This window comes from Anser anser (assembly GCF_964211835.1).
Source record: "Anser anser genome assembly, chromosome: 21".
In the NCBI taxonomy this organism is placed as follows: domain Eukaryota; kingdom Metazoa; phylum Chordata; class Aves; order Anseriformes; family Anatidae; genus Anser; species Anser anser.
The window spans coordinates 6,438,911-6,461,479 of record NC_139742.1 but is presented as its reverse complement, the minus strand read 5'-3'; the positions used below and the strand labels follow the sequence as shown (position 1 = coordinate 6,461,479).

At 52.7% G+C, this 22,569-nt stretch overlaps 1 protein-coding gene across 3 annotated transcripts; it reads left to right on the top strand.

The window, feature by feature from the left end:
- Positions 1 to 5,132: 5,132 nt before the first annotated feature.
- Positions 5,133 to 21,992, top strand: URM1 (ubiquitin related modifier 1). 3 transcript variants are annotated; one of them, XM_083806870.1, is made up of 5 exons: positions 5,133 to 5,221; positions 7,839 to 7,909; positions 19,839 to 19,920; positions 20,945 to 20,993; positions 21,737 to 21,992. In XM_083806870.1, exons 1-5 carry the CDS (start codon positions 5,187 to 5,189, stop codon positions 21,803 to 21,805), a joined length of 306 nt encoding a protein of 101 aa, XP_083662996.1. In that variant the 5' UTR covers positions 5,133 to 5,186; the 3' UTR covers positions 21,806 to 21,992. The 3 variants fall into 3 exon arrangements, with proteins under 3 accessions (XP_083662996.1, XP_083662998.1, XP_083662997.1); XM_083806872.1 differs by lacking the exons at positions 5,133 to 5,221; positions 7,839 to 7,909 and adding an exon at positions 8,700 to 8,825; XM_083806871.1 differs by lacking the exons at positions 5,133 to 5,221; positions 7,839 to 7,909 and adding an exon at positions 12,262 to 12,340.
- The last annotated feature ends 577 nt before the right edge of the window (positions 21,993 to 22,569 follow it).

The window sequence follows — 22,569 nt, the reverse complement described above, 5'->3', positions numbered from 1 at the left end:
GGGGTGAGTTATCTATGCTGGGGCCCAGACAGATTCTGCCTGGCGTGGAAAGGAAGCTTTGGATGCAGATGGTTGTGTTAGGCGTGGGCCTAATGGGCATCCGCAGCACCCCAGGCCCTGCCTGGAGGAAACTGCAGCTGCAGCAGGGCTACCCCGAGCCCCAGACCACTGCCGAACAACAACCTGCTCTGATGAGCCCTCTGCTACAGAGATCAAATGAGAGGCTGACCTCCCTGAAGGCAGGCTTGGGGGCTGTTGTCTGGAAATGTATGGTTTGAAGTGGTACGGGAAGAGGTGGGAGCGCTTTTCTCCCTTCCTGGAAGAAACAGCCATGCTGCTGTGCATGCAAAGCTGCTCTGCGAAGAGGCAGGAAGAGGGACCGTGAGGAAGGTGCAGTCCCTGTTTCTGAGAGAAAGTTATGGGTGAAAACATAAATAAGCAAACTTCATTCAGGGGCACTGCATGTCCAATGCATACAAATAACACTGGAAGCTTATGGAAGTATGGCAATTATTTATTTGCAAGTAAGACGAGTTTGTATTGTCCCAGGGGCTGGGACCTGGCTGGAGCAGAGAGAAAAAAATGAAGCACAGGTATGAGTGCCACTGAAGCTGCCAGACCAGGCATGTGCGTCCTCTGCTGAGCCCTGGATCTGTGCTGGGACAAAATGCCTCCATCAGAGAGGTGTTTGGTAGGGAGCAACCCATGCCTAATCTTATTCTGTTTCTCTTAAAAAAAGAATAATCTTTTTATTTATGCTTTTTTTAAGAAAAAAGCTAATTGAATCCTCTTTTCAGTGATTACAGAAACCTTGTAAGACTTATCTCTCTCCTTTGATCAATAAGCTGGAGTCTGGCTCAACAGCTGCATATAGATAAAAGTACTATATATAAAGTATGAGGTATTATTCTTTTTTAATTAAAAAAATTAAAAAGCTGTTTGCATAAGGTTAGGAAAACATTAAAATCCCTTCCTGGGTTATTATTAGCCTATTAATTTAAGCAAAGCCGAAGAGCTTTACAAACTAAATGTGCTTTTCACCATGGAAATGGCTGCTTTTTGCAGATCTATCATTCTGGACAGTGACAATATTAAGAAAAACAATGCCGTAACTTTCTGATCAGCATCTCTTTCCAGCTCTCGGTCCACATCAGGCCAGGCTTGGTGTGCAAAACCGCAGGATATTTCAGCCCGAAGGCAGGCAGGGGCTTTGCAAGATGCTCGGGACCTTTGGGTGAAATTAATTTCTGCTGCAGAGAAAGCCTACAAGCAGCTTTAAAGCCTCACGTCTCCCAGCCTCCTCCACCACTCTTTATGTGCTGAAGTCCGCCCAGACAATGCCGCCCGCCTGCTCCTCCCAGCGCTGGCCAGCCAGCTTTGCCTTTAAGCAGCACAGAAACGTCGTGGACCAAAGAAGGGCCTATCCTTTGGTGCACTCTTTAGAAATGTAAATACGTGATTCCCCTGAGTAGTTCCAGTGTAAGCAGGAGCAGGCCGGGGATTGGCAGCAGCTTCGCATCCCCTGGCCCAAATGGCACAGTGCTGCAGGTCATCCCGCACCGTGTGTGTGGCGGGGAAGGGGCGGCTGCTGCCCTTCTTCGTGCAGAAAGACCCCACTCTGGAGCCAAGGGGTTGAGAGGCTGGTTGCAGCTTGGCTCCTGTTCCCGAGCAAGCAGCCTGGGGTGTGCAGTGGGGTGAGGAACAGGAAAGGCACTGACCCTTCTCTCCTCGTTTGGAGTCTGGCCTGTTTCACTGGGAAATAGCTTCCAGCATAGCCTGGGGGTTGACCCTATTTCCCCTCGTTCAATTAGAAACCCCTCCTGTAGGCACAAATGATGCAAGGCCAAGCTGGGGGAGAGTTTTCGGTGGTTTGGGTCAGTCAGTAGAGTCGTGGTGACACCTGGAGTGGCAGATTATGGTCACTGCGAGGACAGGGCCTCACCCTGCTCTGAATTGGCATCGGTGCCTGGATTCTCTTGTGACGTGGGACATGTCCACCTGCCACACCATGTCCTTCCCCTGTGGCCCTGCCCCATCCTCAGCGCTCCTTGGGGACACCGGCATCGTGCTGGGATGAGCAGCAGCCGGGGCCTGATCCTGCCCTGTCTGCGACACCTCCCACGTCCCCCCCTCAGAGCCGCACACCCTCGGTGCCGCACGAACAAGGCCAAGGAGGCGATGGCGGTGGGAGCCTCCCTCCTCGCCCCCGGCCGCAGGAAGAGGCTAACGGGGCGGCGGGAGAGCCGTGTTCTCAGCTTGGAGTATCGCTTTCAGCTATTCTGAAGGTTAAACGCCTGTTTAGAGCTCCCTATTGAAGGTGGAGACGGGGGTGCGGCATTGTTCGGCCGCCCTCCCGCTTTGTCTGGCCGCTTTCAGGGGCGCCCTGAAAGGGAAGCGGCCTCGGCGGCCCGCACCCGGCAGAAGGGCTCCTGGGGGAGAGGCGCTTCCTCCCGCCCTAATGACATTCAGGCCTCCATCGGTTCAGCTCCCGCTTTCTTTCTGCTGCAGTTTAACCCGGGCACAGAGGCCGGGCTCCATCTTACTGATCTCTGCTTGACACCCAATTACCACATGAATGGTAGAGAAAGGCTGCAAAAGGCTTTAACTCCCCCTGACCCTCCTTCCCCTCTGCCTGCTTCCCCCTCGCCCCGTCCTACCCCCGCGCCTTTCTCCGGCGGAGGGAGTTCAAAACTGAGACTGGGAAATCAAACAAAGCCCCGAGCGAGGAAACCCATTGTTACCGCTTCAGAGATGGCTCCCATTTCGCCATCTATTGTTCCCCTTGAAGTTTGACTTGCTGTGTGGAAGGATGCGAGCAGCTGTTTGCGCATTCCCCTGATGTTTTATTGAAAAATAATTGAATCGTCAGCTCAGGGCTCTCTGATAAAATGTTTCCATGTAGCGCTGGGCCTCATCGTATTTATAAACTATGTTTTCCTGTAAAATGCGATGGCAGCCTAAACTGTTTCCTCCAGAATAAACCCCTGGCAGAGCAACGGAGGCATACCCCTTCTGCACTCAAGGGGAGAAAAAAAACAACAAGCAAACTGAAAAAAAGCCAGGACTGAGACAAAAGAAATTAAACCCTCTTTATTGCGAGGCTCAATTTCCAACCTGTTCTTTTGTTTGGCACAGTTGAATTTGTGGGAGGGGAAGGCCAGGCGTAGCAGGACTAGCCTGGCCCCCTCGCCCTGGCTCAGCAAGGGAAGCACTGCAAAGACCTGGGGATGCTGGAGCCTGCCGGGCTCAGCCAGTGCTCTCCTGTGCCTGGAACCAAGAGGACGACATTGAAAATTGACTGGAAATGAGAGGTTTAGCCTAAGTACTGCACAATGACATATTCCTGGGATTGAACAAGAAGACGGTGTGTTACAGCAAGCTGAACGCAGGGCACACATTCATGGCAGGGACATTGGCTTTATCTGTTTTTTCTTTATGTACCTGATTATCAAATACCATCTATGTTTACAGCGCTTTAGAAATAACAATGTCAGCATTACACTTTCTCAAGGAGATTACATGCTTTCTTTCCCCATCCCTAAGCATATGCTGGTAAATTCGTGATGCTCAGATTTCAGCACCCGGCACAGAGATGGGAATTGCTCTTCTTCCCAAGCACACATTGTCCATAAAAACGTCCCCCATAGCTCATGTGCTCACTGAGTATGTTTCCAGGGCAATTGTTAACAGTAACCAGCTTTGAATGCTTGAAAGAGCCAAATTGGTATTTATGATTACCGTTCTCTCTCTTTTTTCTTTTTTTTTTTTTAATTTCTTCTTGCTTTACGGGGAAGCACTAACACTAAATCTGTAGGTTTTTTTTGCATTTCTATAGCTCAGGAATCGAGATTTTTAGGAGCCAGTTCTGCTATTATTTGGCATCATAAATGATTTCTGGAAGCAAGAAGAATAGCTCGTATAAAACCATATCTACAAACACTGATCTGGAGCCCAGATTACCAGATCCTCTGTATACAAAGTGCTTCAGTCATTTCTGAAGTGTATAGAAATAAGATTTTTGTCTAACATTTCTCTTTCCTCTGCCTATTTCCTATAAAATTGGTTCAACATCCTGAGCCATATCTCTGAGATACCCAGAGTCCTCAGGACTTAGAGATATCTCAAAATCCAACTAGAATTTTTAGGCAGCAGCTTCTTGCCTCTGCCATAGCATAACCTCCAGCAGCGGCAGTGGCATTGGTCGTGCTGGGGACCATGGCGCCTTTCCTGGGGCCCAGCCCAGAGAATGATCGCCTCTCAGAACAAAAGGCCATTACAAACACCACCACCTTCTGCTCTTGGGGTTAGGCGTGCCTTGACCCCCGTTAGCATAAACGTAGAGCAATCTGTCTGCGTAAATTTATGCCCGTTACATATAATGCATAATGTATACGCGTCTATATGACATTTCTATCTCCATGTGTGCACGTGTACATGTATATTTTAAAGCCAAACCCTCCACTGAGTGGAGGGTTGGAGGAGGGAGGGTTAAGGGGCTGCAGTTTTCCACCAGTGCCGCCTGCACCACGGCACAGCCCAGCTGTCACCACCATGGCTGCGTCCGCCTGTGCACGCGCTTCTCCCTCTGGGGACGGGAGGAGGAAACAAACGGGCGACAGATGTGCGCCATGCTGTTAACGCGGTGCTGGATGGGGCCTGATGCTGCGGCGATGCGCTTGCTTCAGGAGGCTGAGGGGATGCTGAGTAGCTGTGCGCCATCTTCCACGCTGGCTACAGGGGCGGCACTCAGGCAGACCCAGCCTGCCCATTTCTGTGTCCCCACTAAAACCATAAATCAGCGGCGAGGCAGCAGGCGGAGGGAGGCCTGGCCCCGCCGCTGGGAAGCTGGTGCTGCCGCTCCCGGCCTTTGTGCGCCTGCAGCGTTCTCAGCACGCAAAGAACAGCCCAGTGAATGGCGAGACGTGAATTTAACGCAGGACGGGAGTCTTAGGGTTTATTTGGAGTGTTTTAGGTTTATTTGGTGTTTTAGTTTTTATTCGGAGTGTTTTAGAATAACATAGGCTGCAGCTAGGGCTTAGCGCACATCTCTGTGGCCGGCGGGCCGAGGCCTAGGCCGCCGCCTCGCCCCGGCCGTTGCCATGGTAACGCGGCGCTGCCGGAAGCCCGCCCGGGGCACTTCCGGCGCGGCCCTCGGCCTCCTTCCCTTCCCGCCCGCCGCCGCCAAGATGGCGGCGCCCGTGTCGCTGCAGGTGGAGTTCGGGTGAGCGCGGGCGGCGGGGCCTGGGGCCGGGGCCGGGCGGCGGGCAGGGCCGGGAGGGGCCGGGCCCGTGTCCGCGAGAAGCCCGCGGCCCTGTGGCGGAGCGGCCGGGACGCGGCGGCCGGGGCCGAGGCCCCGAGCGGGCCGCAGGCGGTGCCGGCGCCCGGCGCTCCCCCGTGGGCCGGTGCCGCCGTGACGGGGCCCCGAGGCCGGCCAGGCCCGGCCGGGCGGCTGCGGCCTCCCCGGGGGAGCCGGCGGCGTTGGGCCGGGCGGGGCAGCGGCCGCGAGGGCCGAGCTCGCCCCTCTGTGCGAGCGCACCTCTCCCGTCCCGCCCCTCCCCTTTATTTTTTTAATTATTAAAATAATTAATAAAAACTTCGCACTCCGGCTTTTCTCTCTGTGTGTGTCCGCGTGTCCACGCGCGCTCGCTGTTCGCCTCGCTCCCGTTGCCGCAGGTCGGTGCAGGGCCGCCGGGCTCCCGCCCGCAGCGTTTTGGCCGGCGGTGCTGTACCGCCAGCGCTGCCGGCGCTCCCTCGCTGGGAAGTTACAAAGTGCCCGCGGGGGAAGGCTGTGAGCGTTTGTGACCATACTTGTGCTCCTTCCTTAAAGCCTTCTTTTAGCAGAAGCTAAAAGGCTGCTCTTTATTTGGTTTTTCCCACCCTCTCGCAAACACAGACATGCCATAACCCTTTAAATGCCCCTCTCCTTAAGAATCCTTTCCTCAGTCTTTCCCGCTTCCAGCTGCAGTAACTCTCCTAATTTTCCCAGAAGAGTGAGATGCATTTTTGCTTCCCTTGGAAATGCATAAATGAGCTCTCTATGTACAAATCACAGCTGAGTTCTCCCCAGCTAGCGCATCACAGAAGGACCTTATCTTGCAATCTACATTTCCCGCTGTAACAAAGCGTGACCTTGTTTTCATTGCATAAAAAAATGTTTTTCATATAATTACTGTGACTCGTTCTTCTGCGTGAATCCCAGCTCATGTTAATAATTGCTGCTTCAATTTTCACATAACTATTTTTTGTGAGCTGGTGGAAGAACACCAACAGAGTGCTCTTTAGGAGAGTTGCTGCATATAAGTAATGCTGCTGAGGGCGCAACAAGGGTTCTGTTGTGCTCTTCGATGGCAGAGCCAAGAAAACCTAGTGCGGCATTTTTAGATATTGAATTTAAAGGAACTTAGTAATGTGGGGGTGCACCTTTGTTGATATTTAGGTGGGGATTATTTATTTTAAGTGATTTATTGAGAAAATTTTCAGGAGACGCAAGGCACCAGTAAAGTTTTCCAGAACGTAATCTCGTAAGAAAAAAAAAATTTAAATGGTCTAACTGAAAATAGCATTTTGCCACAATTAAATGTTCTTTCCAAACGGGCTAGCCGATTTTCTGTGTCAGCTGAGTGTTGAGTGGTTTGGGTTTCCTAACTATTCACACTCTGGCCGTCCTGTTCAGTCCGGAATCAAGAAGCCGTCCTGCCTGCCTGTTCCGTGTGTTACGGCAGCACGCACGTTTCTGCTCTGTGGCCCCGCTCACATGGTGGGGTTTTATAATCTGAGACTGAGTTTGGCCTGCTGCCTCACATCGAGAAAAGCGATTTATATCTGTAAAGCTCAAAGCATAAAGAATTTGTTCTCCCCCCCCCCTCCCCAAATGAATATAGATGAGGAACCTGCTGAGGTTTATTAAGTTGCAGTTACAAAAAAGACTTTTTTTTTTTTTAAAGAGCTGAAGGAGATCGGTTACATTGAATTTAAATTGCGTTTTGTCAGGTGTGAGGACCAGCTCCTGCACTTGCCAGCCTCTCTATTCGGTAGGTTGTTCACACTTGGTCTCTTGTACAAAGCCGTGGCTCAGAGCCCTTCACTCTGTTACCTAGGGAGAGTCCTGCTGGTAAGTTCTGGCTGTCAGAAAAGGGAAGTTAGGTGGTTCAGCGGAGGAAGATTTTATTTATTTTTCATGTGAATTTGTGATCGTTGCCACTTGCTCAGCTTGCTTCTCCCGGTCAAGACCCTCCTGCGAGGGAGCGCTTTGTAGTGACAAGGTCGGGAGAGGGTTGCCAGGACTCGAGGATTCCTGGCTCTGCCTCTGCCTCGCTGTGTAACCTCGCACGAGTCGCTTCCTCTCCCTGCTTACAAGCGGAAACGGGGGAAATGGCGACTCCACGACTCTGCCACGATTTTTCACATTTTGCGAAACGCCTGGAGGCTCCCGGCTGAAAGGCGCTCGGGAAGAGCGCCGCTGGCTGGAGTGCGGTGTCTGGAACGCCGTTTGAATTGAAGCAGAGCCGATAGCTAACGGGAAAGGGAAGGCTGGGCGCTGCCCGCTGCTCTGTAAGCTCGTTGGGATGGAGCCATCTTCCTGCGCCGCTGGGACGGTGCCCGGCACCGTGGGGTTCCGGCCCGTGACTGCGCCTCTTGTGTGCGATGGCAACAGGAGGTGGCACCTTCCCCATGGGACTTGCAGTTTGCGAGCGGAGAAAAGACAAAGAGAATCCTGTGCTAAATATAGTCTGCGTCGTTTGTTTGCTGCGTTGTGGCATCTGTGGAAATTGCTGCTTTTGTCCTGTCTTCCTTCTGCCAATAAAGAGGAACTCAGCAGTGCGTTCTTTTTGTTTCAGAGGTGGTGCAGAACTCTTGTTCGATGGTGTTAAAAAACATCAGGTGACTTTGCCTTCTCAGCCAGAGCCTTGTGAGTATCCGAACCTGCTCGATAACTTGAAAGAATGACCACAAATGAAATCCACATGCAGAACAAAGCTCATTGTGCAGCAGTTTTTGTAGTTTACAAGTACCAGTGTGTTTTAAAAGCACTTTCAGGCGTGCCATTGATCAGATGGCTTGCTGCTTGGGCCTCAGAGTGAATAAATACCAAGCAGAAATAGTCCGAAGACCTTCCGTATGCTCTAACAAATTGTGAAGTGAGTCCTTTGCTAAGCCTTTTGCCTCCCTCCTCCTGGACAGACACCAGCCTCGGAACATGCCCATCATGTCTACGTTCATCTTGATGCATGGCACTCCCTATAACCTGCTCTGCCTCGTTTTGCCTTGACTCTTGAGGTTCCCAAGAGGCACATACGTATAACTGTGCATATGTATTCACTATATAGATACGTGTGTAGAGCAGTGTAACATTTATGTATTTTATCTACTTATTTTTTATACTTTCAAGTGTATCTAATCATTCTATATTAGCAATACAGTTGAAAATGGCAAAGCTAATGCTTGAACATGATGCTGGACAGGCTGCCTGTGGCCTTCCCTGCAATAAAAACTAAGGTGCTGTTAAGCGAAGGACTTGAGCATCCCCACGGTACACAGCTACAAGCTCTGCTTTGTGGTTTGGCATATCAGCACCGAGAAGGGCTGTGCTAACTCTCTTGTTCCTACTTACCTGTGTGCGTACTTCAGTTGCAAGATAAGTTTGCTGCAGGTACGCTTTGATTTTTTCCAGCTGGATAGCAGTGCTTTATGCTGCCGGAGGGTGGGATTATAAACTGAGTGAACACGAAGCATCAAGGGATGTTACCAATTAATAGCTCGTGAATGTGCGATGCCACGATCTACACGCTGTGAACAGTCAGGCCTGAAATCTCCTTGCTATGCCTGTAAGTAATTAGGGATCCGTCCGAGTACTTGGACATAAGTGTATGTAATTCAAACATAACAGGAGCACTGAAATAGTGTGTTATCTTGTCGTTAATGAGTCTAGGAACATGATCTGAGACCGACTAGTTTTGTGGATCTAGTCATGTCGCTTAACTTTCCCCTGGTGCTACTGAAGCAGTGGTGAGACCTCCCCGTGGCACAGGAGAGTTCGGCATTGGATTCCGGCGCTGTTAGAGCACTTAAAGCCCTTAAATGGAAGGTAGTAAAGGATTGCCAAAACGCTCGTTTGCTTGGTTTATAAACGTGGGGGCTAGAGCATCATTTTCTTCAGTGTTCTGTGTGTGATACTTGCTGACAACCACGGCATCGGTGGCGTTCAGACCACGATCAGACACTGGAGCAGGAGGGGTTGTTGCGTGAGGTGTTGGTTTCTGCCCGGGGAGGGGGGAAGTGATAGCAAAGAGCGACTCTTCCAGCCAGGTGGTTGTTGGTGCGGGTGTGTGTGGCCTATCCCATTCCCACTCAGAGTTGCTGGGAAGACTTCTGCGGACTTCCCGGAGAGCTGGCTTCATCCTAAAGGATAAATCTTTCCCTGAAGATCTGGCTCGGTCTCAGGGTCCAAGCTCACGATCTCTGGTGATTCATTCCAGATTCATCTGACAGATTATTGCTCCTGGCTTTTCATGCCGCCGTGTCTTTCAGGTGCTGCTATCCCTGCACCTGTAGGAACAGCAGAATGGGCACTGGGTCCGGTTTGCAGCTCCCGGGGTTTGCAGCCCGCTGTTTGATGTGAATGCTCTTTCACAGGTTTTCACACGACAAGGTGCTTTCGGTTTGGGGGCTGGTTGTGGATGGCAGAAGCTCAGGAGTGGATGCTCTGAATTGTGAGGCTCATGCTATGGCAGTATTTACGCCAGCACAAGGATGGGGTAAGCAGACGGGGCATTAATGCCTGACAGCAGGGGATCGCTGGAGACACCTGTCACAATATTCCAGATGAGAATTGCATCGCAGAAGTAAGAAATCAGTAGAATCAAATAGAACCGTGTAAATAAGGAATTTGGTAAATTCTTGCAATTTTATGCTCTTCCTAATGCCATCCGTGTTCCTCTCCCAGCAAGGAAGTTGGATTCAGCTGTCTCTGGGCAAATGAAGATATATGTAGTATGTTCCCTGCTGCCCTGCGCAGCCAGAATTACAATGATGAGAGAAACAAACCAGCTCGGTGCTGCGCTGTGGCCTGCTGCTTGCCTTGCCTTGTATGTTCATCACTTAATGCTCTGGGGAAAGATTTCTAGTATGAGTACCGCTTGAAGACCTGCACTTGTAACCCCATTTTAACTGGTTTCAGTAGCTGTCAAGCTTATTTTTGGCCAGTTTGGCCTCTCTTTCCCACTCTTCCTTTCTTTCTAGGTTATTTTTGTCTTTGCCCTCCTTTTCGCAGAGCAGCTTCTTCTCTCTGGGACATTGGGCCCAGCTACATTTTAATTGTTTAGGCATTTATATATATATCCCGGAGGGGAGGGGGAAAATTTTATGAGGAGACTTCTACAAATATTTATGTGAAGAAAAAAACAAACAAGTTATGCTCCATAGCTGACACGGGCAGCGTTCTCTGAATGATAATAACGTTGCTTCAACAAAATACCGTGTAGTCATTTCCTTTTTCCTGGTAACAGGCACTGGGTGGAAAGTAGGTGGGTTCCAAATCCAGTTCACTTCTCCTACCTTCGTTTCTCTGCCCTTTTCTGATGCCTGACGATGGGCTCCTGGAGGGATTAGGAAAGGCTAGGAGGAAGGAAGCTGCAAATGGGACAAGAGCGAGCCACAAGGGGTACAGCTGTGTGGCAGGACCTCTTTTTATTATCCAAGGGGCTTTTTGTATCCTTACAACGCCAGTAAAACAGCAGTTCTTTATTTCCAAAGCGCCGCTGCCTTAGCCTGCGTGTTGCTGTTGCTGCCAAGTAGAAAGTTAACAAGGTGTGATGTATCGGCGTGGAAAGGCAGCTCTACAGAAGCCGCACTTTGTGCAGGGCTGTGTAATCTTTTAGAGCTGCCGCAGAAAGAGGAGCTGAAGTTGAACAAGAGTCTCGTCCCAAGTTGCCGGCTATTTTGATGATCTCATTGATAATGCTGTTAGAGGATCTGAAGGCACTAATGCCCCGTTGGCTTCTTCTGCATAAAAACTGTGTGTGTGGGGGAGAAAGCAGCTGGGGGAATAACGATATTTGTCACATGGAGAGAGGATTAAATTGGCAGGGAAATCAACTTTATTTTCAAGCATCTAAGAGGCTATTAGAGACAATGGAGCATAAAAGAGAGAAACCCTAAATTAAAAACTGAAAATGTATTTGGCAGCTTCCTCCTGAAACAAGGCACAGTAATTTAACCAAGTGCTTCAGTAATCAAATAGATCATTGTATGACTGCCCTGCAAGTGATGTCGGAGCTCCTTCCTCCATCTCGCTGGGACTCACAGTGGTGGATTTGTCTATGGCCATGCGAACTGCATGGACGCTGCTGGAGGGGTGGGAAGTAGCTGGCATTGCTTAACCCTTGTAGTCATTTCAGGTTTAGATCAGCAGCGTCCCGCTGGTGAGGAGTGCTTACAAAAGTTTTCTGCTGTGCAGTGGGCTGGGTGTTGTATCTGGGGGCTGGGGCTGGTCGTAAAGCCTCCGGCAGTTGTGCTGCAGGCTGCAGGCCTTCCGATTCCAGCTTCTCCTGTGGTTTCAGTGACGGGACTTCTGGTTTGGGAGCAGCAGTGGCCGCTTGGACCTTCTGGGCTAATCCAGAATTCGCTGTGTGTTTTGGCACTCACAAGTCTGGAAGGATAAATTTTTAATCAGCCTGTTTTGGTAATTGTTTGTGGTTTCCCTTTACCAAAACCCCAGGGAAAAAGGCCTGCTGCTAATCAGATTTTTTTTTTTCTTTTAGAGGGAAAATTAAAATAATCTGCCAAGTGCTGCTTATGTTAAAATCCCTGTAGAGAAGAGCATGGACTGCTCCTCAAGAGCTTTGCTTTCCAGGGGCCTCGTGCACAGCGTGGAGGACTGCTGGGGAGCTGGGAGCGTTCATCCTCTCAGAAAAGAGCCTGGGGATCTTGAGAGATCAGACCCGTGTTACAGGCAGGGTGGCTTAAAAATACAGCATGGCGTGTGTTTGGAGTGCTTGGGTGCTGCGCCAAACCCTGTAAAACCAAGCGTGAAAGTTTGAAAATGAAGAGTAAAGCTTGTCTGTAAATGTCGAGTGGTACTGCTGGGTGGCGCGGAGTAGTTAGTGAGTGATTAATACTCGGAGATGCTTTTATTGCTCTGTTTATTATCCCTGATGTTTTAAAACTTGCTCCAGAAAGGAATGAAAGTGATGGTGGTGATGCAGAGACTTGCTGGAAGGACGACAGGAAGCCGTAGCTCGGTGGAATTCCACGCGGTCAGGTCTTTGAAAGCGGCGCATGCTGCTTGCGGGTCTCAGAGGATTCGGGGTCGTTCCCCGCCCGCGCAGCTCTGTTATTTCAGGTAATCACCACACGTGGGGTGAAGAGAGGGGGCTCACTGAGTTACCGGCGTGGCACCTCAGCCTGGCCACATTCAGCCGGGAGCTTGGTGCGATGCTGCGAAGGAGCATCCCTGCCGCAGCTCCGTCTCGCTGCCCCTCGGTGCTCCGGGTCCCAGCTTCGGCACGAGGAGGAGCGGGTCCCTCGCGAGGGACGAGGGTCGGGGAGAGGCGTCGCAGCCTGGCAGCAGCAGCAGCCCCAGCGCTCTCGAGGGAGGCCGCGGAGCCGCGCTGCCGGATCAGCTCAGCTCGTCCCAGCTCTTTGTGCAGGGAGCTTCCCAGGCACCGAGAAACCGGCTCTTGTGTGCGACCAAATCCCCGGGCTAACAAAGCCTGGCTTTCCCCCCCCCGCCGCCGTGCTGCAGTGCAGGCACCTAGCAGGATAACCTTTCTGCGCCAGGCCCCCCCCCTCCGCTCTCTCTTTTCTCTCGGTGGGATTTGCTGCGCTGACAGCACTGTTCTGAGGGTGGCAGCGGAGCAGGGCTGGGAGGAGGATCCGGGCCCTTTAAACCGCTTAGCATGCGGTTCACACGGCTCCGGGCCAGCTGTTCCTTTCTCCTCCTGCCCTCACTCGCAGGAGTTGTTTGCTGAGCTCAGAGCTCCTGTGCAAAATTGCTTTTCAAAAGAGCCACTTTCTGCTTAATTAAACAATGAGCCGCCGTCCCTCTGCACATCTGTAAAGCTCCCTCTGCAGCCCCTTTATCCCACAAACTGCTCCATTCTTACCTCCATTCACTTGTAAATCTTACCCCCCCTCTCCTCCACCCTGATCATCTCACTGGCCCTTTCTTTTCCCCTTTCAAGTAAGACTGAGGGGCTCGGAGTATCCGTGGGGGTGGCTGGGCCGGGTGGGCAGGAATCGGTTTAATGGTGCTTGCCCTGCATGGAAGTCTGATAATAGCCAAGCGGAGCCGAGCCCGAAAGTGAGAGGCGAGGGCTGGACTCGGCGTGCTTTCTGTATTTAGGGGAAGAAAATGATGGCAGTCACTGAGCTGTGACACTGACTCATCCAGCAGCCGGAGGGGACACTAGCCACCAGCACGGCTGGAAGGGGGGCGAGGGGTTTGCTTCAGGGAGTTCTTATCCAGCTGGCAGTGCCCGGGGGATTCCCTCCGCCAGGCTGGCTGCGTGCAGGGCAGCGCCGGGCTGCCGGGGAATCCCTCTGCAGCTCCTGCAGGAGCAGCCACCTTCCTCTGAGGGGTCTCGCATCAGTCTGCTGTGATCCTGAGAGGGTTTTCCTTCTTAAGCCTCCGCACGCACGCAAAACCCAGAAGCTGGGAAAAATCGAGAGAGGGGGAAGATTTTAGTTTGCTGGGTTCTGGCTAAGCTTTATGCCTGCAGTTAGCAGTGCATCCTCTGGATCGTCTTCCTGAGCAGCTTTAAAAAAAAAAAAAAAAACAGCAACATTCAAGGTTAAGCAGGATAAATGAATGGAAAAGCGGTGAGGTGGGATATCTCCTTCATCACAGGGAAGGACAGATTATAGCCGGGGTGATGCAGTATCATCGAGCATAGATTGATAGGGAGGAGTGAAGAAAAGGGAGTTTGGTGCCTAGCAGGAAGATTCCCGACTGCAAAACTGTCAGACCGTGGCGCAGTCTCCTGAGGGGTTGGTAGCAGGCCCGTATGGCTCGAGCGTCTCAAAATCGGAGCGGGCAAGGCTCAGGGTGCTCTTTTATTGCACGTAATTCTGCACTGCCAGAGGGATGAAAGTGCAGGAGCTGTTAACCTGTTATTTTTCACGTCTGTGCTTCCTAATGTGGCACTTTGCTGCCTGTGCAGGAGCCCGTAAAGTTCTCCCAGTTCCTTCCCTCGACAGTTTTGAACAGGAGGCAAGACTCAAGGACCAGCACTAGTGATCTGTGATCCTAATTAAAAGAGGCGGTTTGGTGCACTGGCATTTCTCTGGGAGTCTGAAGTGACAATAGCGTTGGGTGTTACGGGATTAGATGCTCTGCCTTTGGAAATGTGCAGGGATTAGGTTTACCCCGAGGATCAGCTCCGAGCTGCTTTCTTGTAACGGGAGCTGATGGATCTGGAGGCTCGCTGCTGGCTAGGCAGCGGCGTTGGAGATCCCTTGAACTTGTGGTCTGCTGCCAGCGGCCCGCGGGGAACGGAAGATCCCGAGCAGCTCCTCTGCAGCTCAGGAGAGTTGTGATAAAACCCCAGGGCTGAGAATTGCTCAGTGACGGCTGGGATCTGAGCCTCTGCTGCTAACAGAAGGGCAATGAAAGAGCCCTCTGATCCCGTGGGCACAAGGAAATGGGGAAGAGCACCGCTAAGGCTTCTCTCCTAGTTGGGAAGTGAGAGAAGGGTGCTGTAACACAACTAAAAATTACAGAAACCAAGACCTTGACGTTTGTTTATAGCAGACAACAACAGAAGAGAGGAACAAGTGGGATTCTCTTGTAGTTACCCCCTAATATTTCTGTAGTACTTAAATCACCGGCCACTCCAGCGCAGGATGGGCTCGTGTGCCTGTCAGACAAAATGGATTTTGCTCTCCTCAGCCTCGCTCTGCGCAGTACCGAGCCCATTTGCCTGTGACTCCATTTCTATAAGCTATTCCAGGTCTTCTTCTGCGGTTTATGGCACACCATCATCTGCTTCAGTGAGTGATTTGCATATCAGATGGGAGGCTGGAAGAGGCTGAAGCATCCCTCAGGTCAGGTTTTGTAGCTGGCTCTTTTACAGAGCAGGTTCCCGGAGTGCCATAAGATCGAAAAGCACACAGCAAGCGTTCACCTGGCGGGGCAGCAGGTACCGGGAGCCGGTTTGTCTCTTTAGAAACAAGCTGCTTGAGCAGGGGAAGGGGGATACAGATTGCCTCTCCCTACATTTCCATGCAGGCAGGGGGAATAATGGCAGAGGAGCGGCAGGGAAGGGGCTTTGTCATGGTTACAGGCCAGTGGCGGAGAATGTGGGTGGAGCGGCGCTCGTCCAGAGTTAGTGACCTCAGCAAATTGGAGCTCAGCCATGGTCAGTATGATAAATGATCTTATTCTGGGTCAAAGAAACGGTACCCCACGGGGAGGTATCCGCAAGGCGGCCCGGGAAAGCGCCGTGCTCCTGCGGCACTGACCCCTTAGTGACCAGTGCTGCACAGATCTGATTTATTGCGGACCAGAAGGGAATTTTCCATGGTTCGCCCTTTGTAGGGTTCCCCTGTTCCCTGAAACAAGCGCTCAGCTCTGCAGCCAAGGCTTGATACGGGTGTGACTGCACCCTCGGGATGCCCTTCGGAGGCTCTGTGCTGCGTGCAGGTCTCTATTTGGATTTTAAGGCCGGGGACACGGAGGTGTCTGGACGCTGCACGTGTGTGTGCGAGCCTGCCCCATGCCCCGTGCAGCTCCCCGGCAGCGGGGCTGTGTGTTTGTGTAAGTGGTGCCGTGGGTGTGCAAAATCCTTCTGCGTTTCTGCACGTGTATCAGCTCGGTGTGAGAGCCTTCCCCTGTAACCCCCAGCTCGGCGTTTCTTATTCCAGGCACCTGTTTTCTCTGCTCACGGTGAGCGCCCTCTCTGCTGAGTTATCACGGATGAATCTGTCAGGCCAAGGAGGTTTTATTGAGCTGGGAAAGATCTATGGATTTCAGCCCTGGGTTCGAGGGTGCGAATGGACCCGGGCTCTTGCTCCAGGCAGTGCTAAAATGGAGTCCCAGCCACGTTTCTCTTGCAGAGGAAGCTCAGCAGATTCCTCGTCAACGAGCAGTTGGGATAATGCAGAAGATCAGGCCTCAGAGGATACGCGAGGGGACCGAGCAGGCTGTGCAATTCTCTCCGCCACTACCAGGAGTGTTTGTAATGCAGCTGGGCTGAAAATGAGCCGACGCTGTTGGGTTTTTGTATGCACGCTCACTGCAGTTTTTGCATCCTGTCCGCTTGCGTGACAAGCCAATGACTTTGTGTCACTGCGAGCACGCACGTCGTTTTCCTGAGCTGTGTGTTTCGCTGGGTGATTTGTTTTATGCATGTATTGTGGGTTTGAGCTCCCATCTGTGCACTTGAGCTAAGCAGTTTTCTCAAACGTTTGTCAGTTTTTCTTTTTTTTTTTAATTAACTTTAGATTATTTTTCCTGAGAATTTGGAGAGGTTTGATGTACTGTTAGCACGGGCAACAGAAGCTGTCTCTGTGTACAAATGAGGCAGGGATTTCCTACCATGTGCTCCAGTCCCTCCTTAGCAGTTTGAGAATATTTCAGCTTCCCTGGCCTCTTCGCTCTGCCTTCCCTGCCGACGCTGCCGGTGGCGAGGGCAGTTAATGGTAACCGGGGTGGGTTTTTGGTGTGGGTGTTTGTTCGCGGCGAATTGAACAGAGAAGGCTACCGAAGAGATTTCACTGAGGCTGTGCAGCAGTAATAAAAACGTGTCGTGACTGTGATGAGCTGGCCTTGAGCTGGCGACCTAGCAGGGGAGTGCTGCCTGGTCTCCGCTCTCACCCAGACCTCGCCCCTGGGCCAAAAGGCACGGTGCTGGTGCAGCCAGGAGGCAGCACGCGCGGGGCGCCTTGTGCGGCTCGCAACGATCCCCGCTGTGTGCCGGGGGCCAGGCCGAGCACCGGCACGACCAGGAGATCGCCGCGCCGGCGGCGAGGATTTAACTGGGCGCCTGACGCGGTGCCTGAGCGGGTGCAGGTCTTTTCCCCTCCTTCTTCGTCATTTGTGGGGGCCCGGCTGCTTGCGCAGCAAATCCTTCGCCCAAGGAGCTGGCAGCCTGGGCCGGACCCAGGTCAGAAAGAAAATGCCTCAGGAACACCACGTATGGCAAATGCAAAAGGCAGGCGGCTGTACTGTAATTCGCCTCTTATTATTGCCGTCATGATGCCTTGTAGGAACCGATCAGGGCGCTGAGCTGCGAGATGGCTTCTCCCCAGACCGACTGCGACGGAAGCAATTTCCTTCCTTTTCAGTACCTTACTTGGGCGAGGTGGTTTTGGTGCGTCTCTGGTCATTTTTCGTCCTTTATAATTGATTCGTTCGAGTAATCTTGGTGCACAGAATGTAAAGACATGAAGGTGGGGGGGGGAAAAAGGTTCGGTGCTGAGAAATCGGCTGAAAGTATTAGTCGTAAGGTCGGCCAAAGAGAAGGGGCCTTGATTTTCATCGCCATTAGGAGCGGGAAAGCTCCAGGCATGCACAGGCCGTCAGTTTTTTCCTGCTGTCTGAATTCTTCGGCGTGTGTGTACGTGACTTGTGGGGAGGGGTAAATGAATGTAGGCTCAGGTGGGGCTGGAAATAACATTTATTACAGGAGGAGTAGGGGTGAGGGAATCTTCCAGCGCGGCCTCAAATAAATCAGTCCTCTCGCCCCTCAGCCCAGCCTGCTTCTAGGTGGCTGTCTTTTATCCAGCTGGTGCAGCGTGTTTCTGTTTAAATGATCTCTCCCGAAAGGTCCCAGAGGAAAGGGCTGCTTATTCCAGGCAAGGAGAATTGTATATGGCACAGCTCATTGTTGTGTGCCCCGCCGCAAGTGCATAAATATGAAACAGCTCGCGGGCGCTGTGCTGGTGGGGCCGGTGTCCCCTTCGCGCCCCCCTCCTCCTCCTCCCGAAGGCTTCTCTCCATCTTTCTTCCTCCCCAGCTTTCATTTCTTGGTGACGGAGAGCGGGAGCCGTTTGGGTGTGAGATCCTGAGGGCCTGACGTTGCGGCAGCATTTTTCAGGGGAAGGCAAACACGGCGAGCTCTCGTTCCGGCGGCTGCCCGACCGGCGCGGCGTCTCTTCTGCGTGGCGCTCGCCGTCTCCGGCGCGTGTCGGTGTCAGAGCAGCAGAAAACGGCCCGGTGTGTGCTCCTGACTGCGTGCCACCATCAGGGGCGGCCCCGGGCAGGCGATTCAGCTCCGTGCAGCTCCGTCTGCCGCGATCAGAGCGGCCCAGCGCGCGGAGGCAGCAATGCCTGCCGCTCTCCGGCAGCCTCCACGGGTGCTGTGGTCCGGAGCCATGAAACGGGGGGAATGGAGGTAGAATCCCAGCAGCTCCCCCTTTCCCTAGGAAAAAAGACACGTCCCCATCGCCAGGGCCGCTCTCCCTTGGCGTGACAGCAGCAATGGGGTGACCCTACTCAGAAGAACCCCAGCCCTGGGTGTCCACGATCCCGTAAAACCCCACTGTACGTCAGGGACTGGGTCGAGCTGCTGCAAGCACGTTTATTTTTGCTGCTCACAAAGCTGGCGCTTGGTGAATTGCATGCAGGGGTTCGGAGTTCTGTGCGGAAGGGCTCCCTGCGGCCGTGGCCGGGCTGCCGCACGTGCAGGAGACGCGAGGACCCGAGAGCTGCCTTCGGAGAGCGTCTTCGCGCCTCTAAAACAAACAAAACTCTTCCAGGGCTTTCAAAGGGTTGTTTAAAGGAGCCCCGGGAGAATAACTGATCGTGGATTCAGAATGATGAAGTGGGTTGTGGAATGGTGAAATATAGAGGCAAATGCAGGAGAACTCCACGTTGCAATTTGTCAGCTTCTCTAAACCCTGTAACGGATTATTCCCCCCCCCCCCCGTCTCTTCTCACCTCTCCAATAGGAAATTAACTGATGCTATCACTAAAGAAATTGTTTTTGCCTCACAAAGTAAAATTGATACTATAAAAACCCGCCAGCAGTGTCTCCTCCTCCTTTTACATGAAGACAAATCCTTCCTGTCACCTACCGAAATGGAAAGATAAAGGCTGAGCTTTAATAAAGAAGCCACGAGCACGAAGCGCACGGGGAGGGAGCTCGTGGGGAGGGGCTGCCGGCAGGGCGCGGGGAGCACGGCTGCGCCAGCGGGTGTAGCGCCGAGCGGCGTGACGAGCGCCCGACACGCACCCGGCACGGCCGGGGCCTGCGTGGTGCGTGCTCAGCGCCCGGTTCTGTGCACGCTTGTGGCCCGGAGCGCGCGTCTCGAGGGGCTGGCGCTGGTTTTGGTACCCCTGGCGCCTCCGCTGTTCTTTCAGACGCCGAGGCACGCGCGGTTGGACTTTTAAAATCGAATTAAACAAGCGCGGAGTTAAACAGCGATTTGTTGGGCAAGGCCAGGGTGCGCGGGGCGTGGGGATGTGCTCGAGGAGTCTTAACCAGGAATCTCCTGCTGGACTGCCCCTTCGGCACTGCTGCGTTAACCTTGTGGGGCGCCTGCAGCGCAGCGAGGGTTTGAAGGAAGGGGCCCTCGCCAGAGACCTGCTCCAGCTCTCAGCCTTCCTTCTCGTACCCCCGACCGCTCAGGCAGGGGGTCACCGGTTCCCAAATCGCCCTTTCTCCGGGGAGGAGCAACCCTTTGCTGCCAAACCGGGGAGCTGAGGGCAGAGCCCTGAGCTTTGAGCCGCCTTGGTGGCTGCTGGCGAGGGGCCGCCCTGCTCTGATGGGAGGTGGGGGGCTCTCCCCACGTAGCCCGCACCTTCCTCACCTCCTCTGGGTGGGTGAACAATCACTTTGTTCCGGCACTGCCTAGGAGCTGTCAGCTCCTCTGTAAACTGCTCTCCTCTCTCCTTTCAGGGGATATCAGAAACCTGCTAAAGTGGATCAAAATGAATCTGCTGAAAGAACGGCCGGAATTATTCATGCAGGGGGAATCTGTGTAAGTACAGCTGTTGTGAACCTTCCCTGCGCTTCCCTCTCTGGAGGTGCCCGTGGTTTGGGCTATGTTTTCCCTGTTGGTTGCAGGAAGGTTCATGTCCGTGAGAACAGGGGAGATGCTGAAGTGGTAACGGGGAGGTTGTCCCGTGGATTTGGAAGGAACTCCAAGCTCTACCTCCCCCTGTTCCCTGGAGAGCTTGTCTGTCCTTTGCAGCCCTCACCCCAAACCCTTAAACCCGGAACAGGACCACAGATAATTTCTGCTCTCCGCATTATCACCTGGAGCAGCGCAGCTCACATATCCCCAGTTCCAGGAGTTTTAGCAGGTCTGTCCATTCCCTGCTGACATCACTGGGACTGAAGCAGTCGCTCGGAGAGGTGCCAACAAATATTTCTTCTGGGAAATGTATTTTTATTGTCAAAATGGGGCCAGCCTCGTGGAGGGGGGGGGGGAGAAAAAAAAAGTCAAGAGAAATGGAGCAGAGTGAGCTGTGCAAACCATCCCTGACTGCGGGGTGGCGCTGGGGGTGTTTAACATTCGTCACGGATCTTTGTGAGCTGAAGCGTGTGCCAGGTCCCCTGGTAACAGGAGAGACAATTGCAGGACACTGAAGATCAAAGAGGGGGAATCCCTCTGCCTGTAACCGGGGGCTCGGAGTGGATCCCAGGTGTAGGGGCACCGGAATGCCTTTCCCTACCTTCCCATCGAGCTCTCCGCGCTCGACTGTTGTGTGGGGGTTTTAATTACCTGGCTTTTCTACACGGTACGGAAATGCAGTCATCTTGGAGCATCCTCAGGAATGGTGCATTTGATTTAAGTGAGCTCTGGGATTGCTCTTGCCTCCCCTTGATTTGATCTAGAAAGGGCACAGACCGGACCTATTTCTACCTCCATGCTAGGATCCCTTTCTCTCTTTGGCTTTACAGGCAGTCAGCTTGTGATCTGTGCTTTAACGTCCCTCGTTCTTAACTATTTGTGAAGCTTTTTAGCAGCCCTATATCCTAATTATTTCTGTGTTCTGCAGGAGGCCAGGAATTTTGGTGCTCATCAACGACGCAGACTGGGAACTAATGGTCTGTACTCCTTCACTTTGACTTTCTTTGTTGAAAATATTGCTCTGTCTGTTCTGCAGTTGCTCTCAGAGAAGCTATTTCTGATTCTTGCCCCAAGCCAAGTGTCTAGGATTTGAGGGGGAAGGGGCAGGCTGGGATCTCTGCCCTGCGTTGTACCGTCGCGGCTGTTCCAAAGCCTGGAGCCTTGATCTAACCTGCTGAGCCTCAGCAGCCGGCCGGTGTCTGAAGAGAGAGCCCCCACATTCCCCGGCCTCCGGTGGGGGGCTGCACACCTCTGGCTGCTCCCAGCTCTCATCCGCGCGTGGGGGAAGAGCCTGGGGGGTCCCGGGCAGCTTCACAGCCCTGAGCCAGACCCCTCAGCCGGAGCAGGGTGGTGCCCTAGCTGGGGATGACAGCCCTGGGGAGGTTTCTGCCCAACCAGGCGGCTGCTTAATGCCTCTCCTTTTCAGCCCGCTGTTGTGCTCAGCAAACAAACAGGCCCTAACTATTTTCCTGCCTCAGGCAACCACCTGTTCTGTCAAAACTGTGGTCCAGAAACCGGTGTGTTCCTGGGATAATGAGTGTCAGCTCCTTCTCTGATCTCTCACCTTTGCTGCCTTTAAGATGAAAACATCCGTCTGTCCCCTTCTGCTCTCCCTAACGCTCACCATCTTTTTACAAGATGTTTTCTCTTTGCAGCTAGTATTTGGAAGTGACATTTCAACCATTTTTCTTTTTTTTTTTTTTTTTCCCTTGGCCTGCAGGGTGAGCTGGATTATAAACTCCAGGACCAGGATAACGTGCTTTTCATCTCGACATTACACGGCGGGTGAACTCCTGGAAAAACAAGAGGACGTAAATCCAAACCCTTGGGAAAAAAAAAAAAAAAAAACTAAACCCACCCAAAACTCTCTTGAACTCTCCATGCCCGGCCTCGGCACCTTCCCACCATGTTCCCTTGTTCCTACACATCCAAATAAAGCCTCGCCAACGCGCGGCCTGCTGTGTTCTGCGACAGCATCCAGCTTTTGGTCCTCATTTCACCTCTCCTGACCGCACTTCAGGTACCTTAACGAACAGAGAGCACCTGCTGCATGTGCGACTGTGGTTTTGTGACAGAAGGAAGAGGGGCGCTGGCCCCGGATGGCGCCTCTTTGTAGGCAGTGAGGCGTTTGGGGGGGATTGCACCTGCTTTGGGGTGAGGCGCGGTGCCTTTGCTTTGGTGCTGGGATTCTTTCCACGCAGTGTTTAGGGTTGTGTAGGCTATCGCCCGCCACAGGGCTGCCTGGGGAAGGACGAGACGTGAAGTGCAAGGAGACAAAAGGTGGCTTTACTAGCTTTTCTGTGAGGTGCTGGAGGTTACAGCTTCAGAGCCCTCTGTACCGGCTCTCCACCTGGCTTGCTATTTATCTGCGGGAAGGAGACAAACACGCTTTTTTGTTTCTGTTTTTTTCTGATGCCTTATGCCTCCCGCATACCTGAGCTGCGGCAGGGTGAAGCGCGAGTCCACAAACAATGTCAATTTACAGCCATTTGGTTGGAGGGTAAACAAACCCATGCCTGCTCTCAGACAGCACGGAGTGATAAGGGCAGCAAA

Bases quoted from the DNA above. Each gene is read 5' to 3' on its own strand.
- URM1 (XM_083806870.1), top strand. From the start codon at position 5,187: ATGGCGGCGCCCGTGTCGCTGCAGGTGGAGTTCGG. The intron at 5,222-7,838 runs GTGAGCGCGGGC...TTTTTGTTTCAG, and splicing joins TCGCTGCAGGTGGAGTTCGG to AGGTGGTGCAGAACTCTTGT. The intron at 20,994-21,736 runs GTCTGTACTCCT...CTTGGCCTGCAG, and splicing joins ACGCAGACTGGGAACTAATG to GGTGAGCTGGATTATAAACT.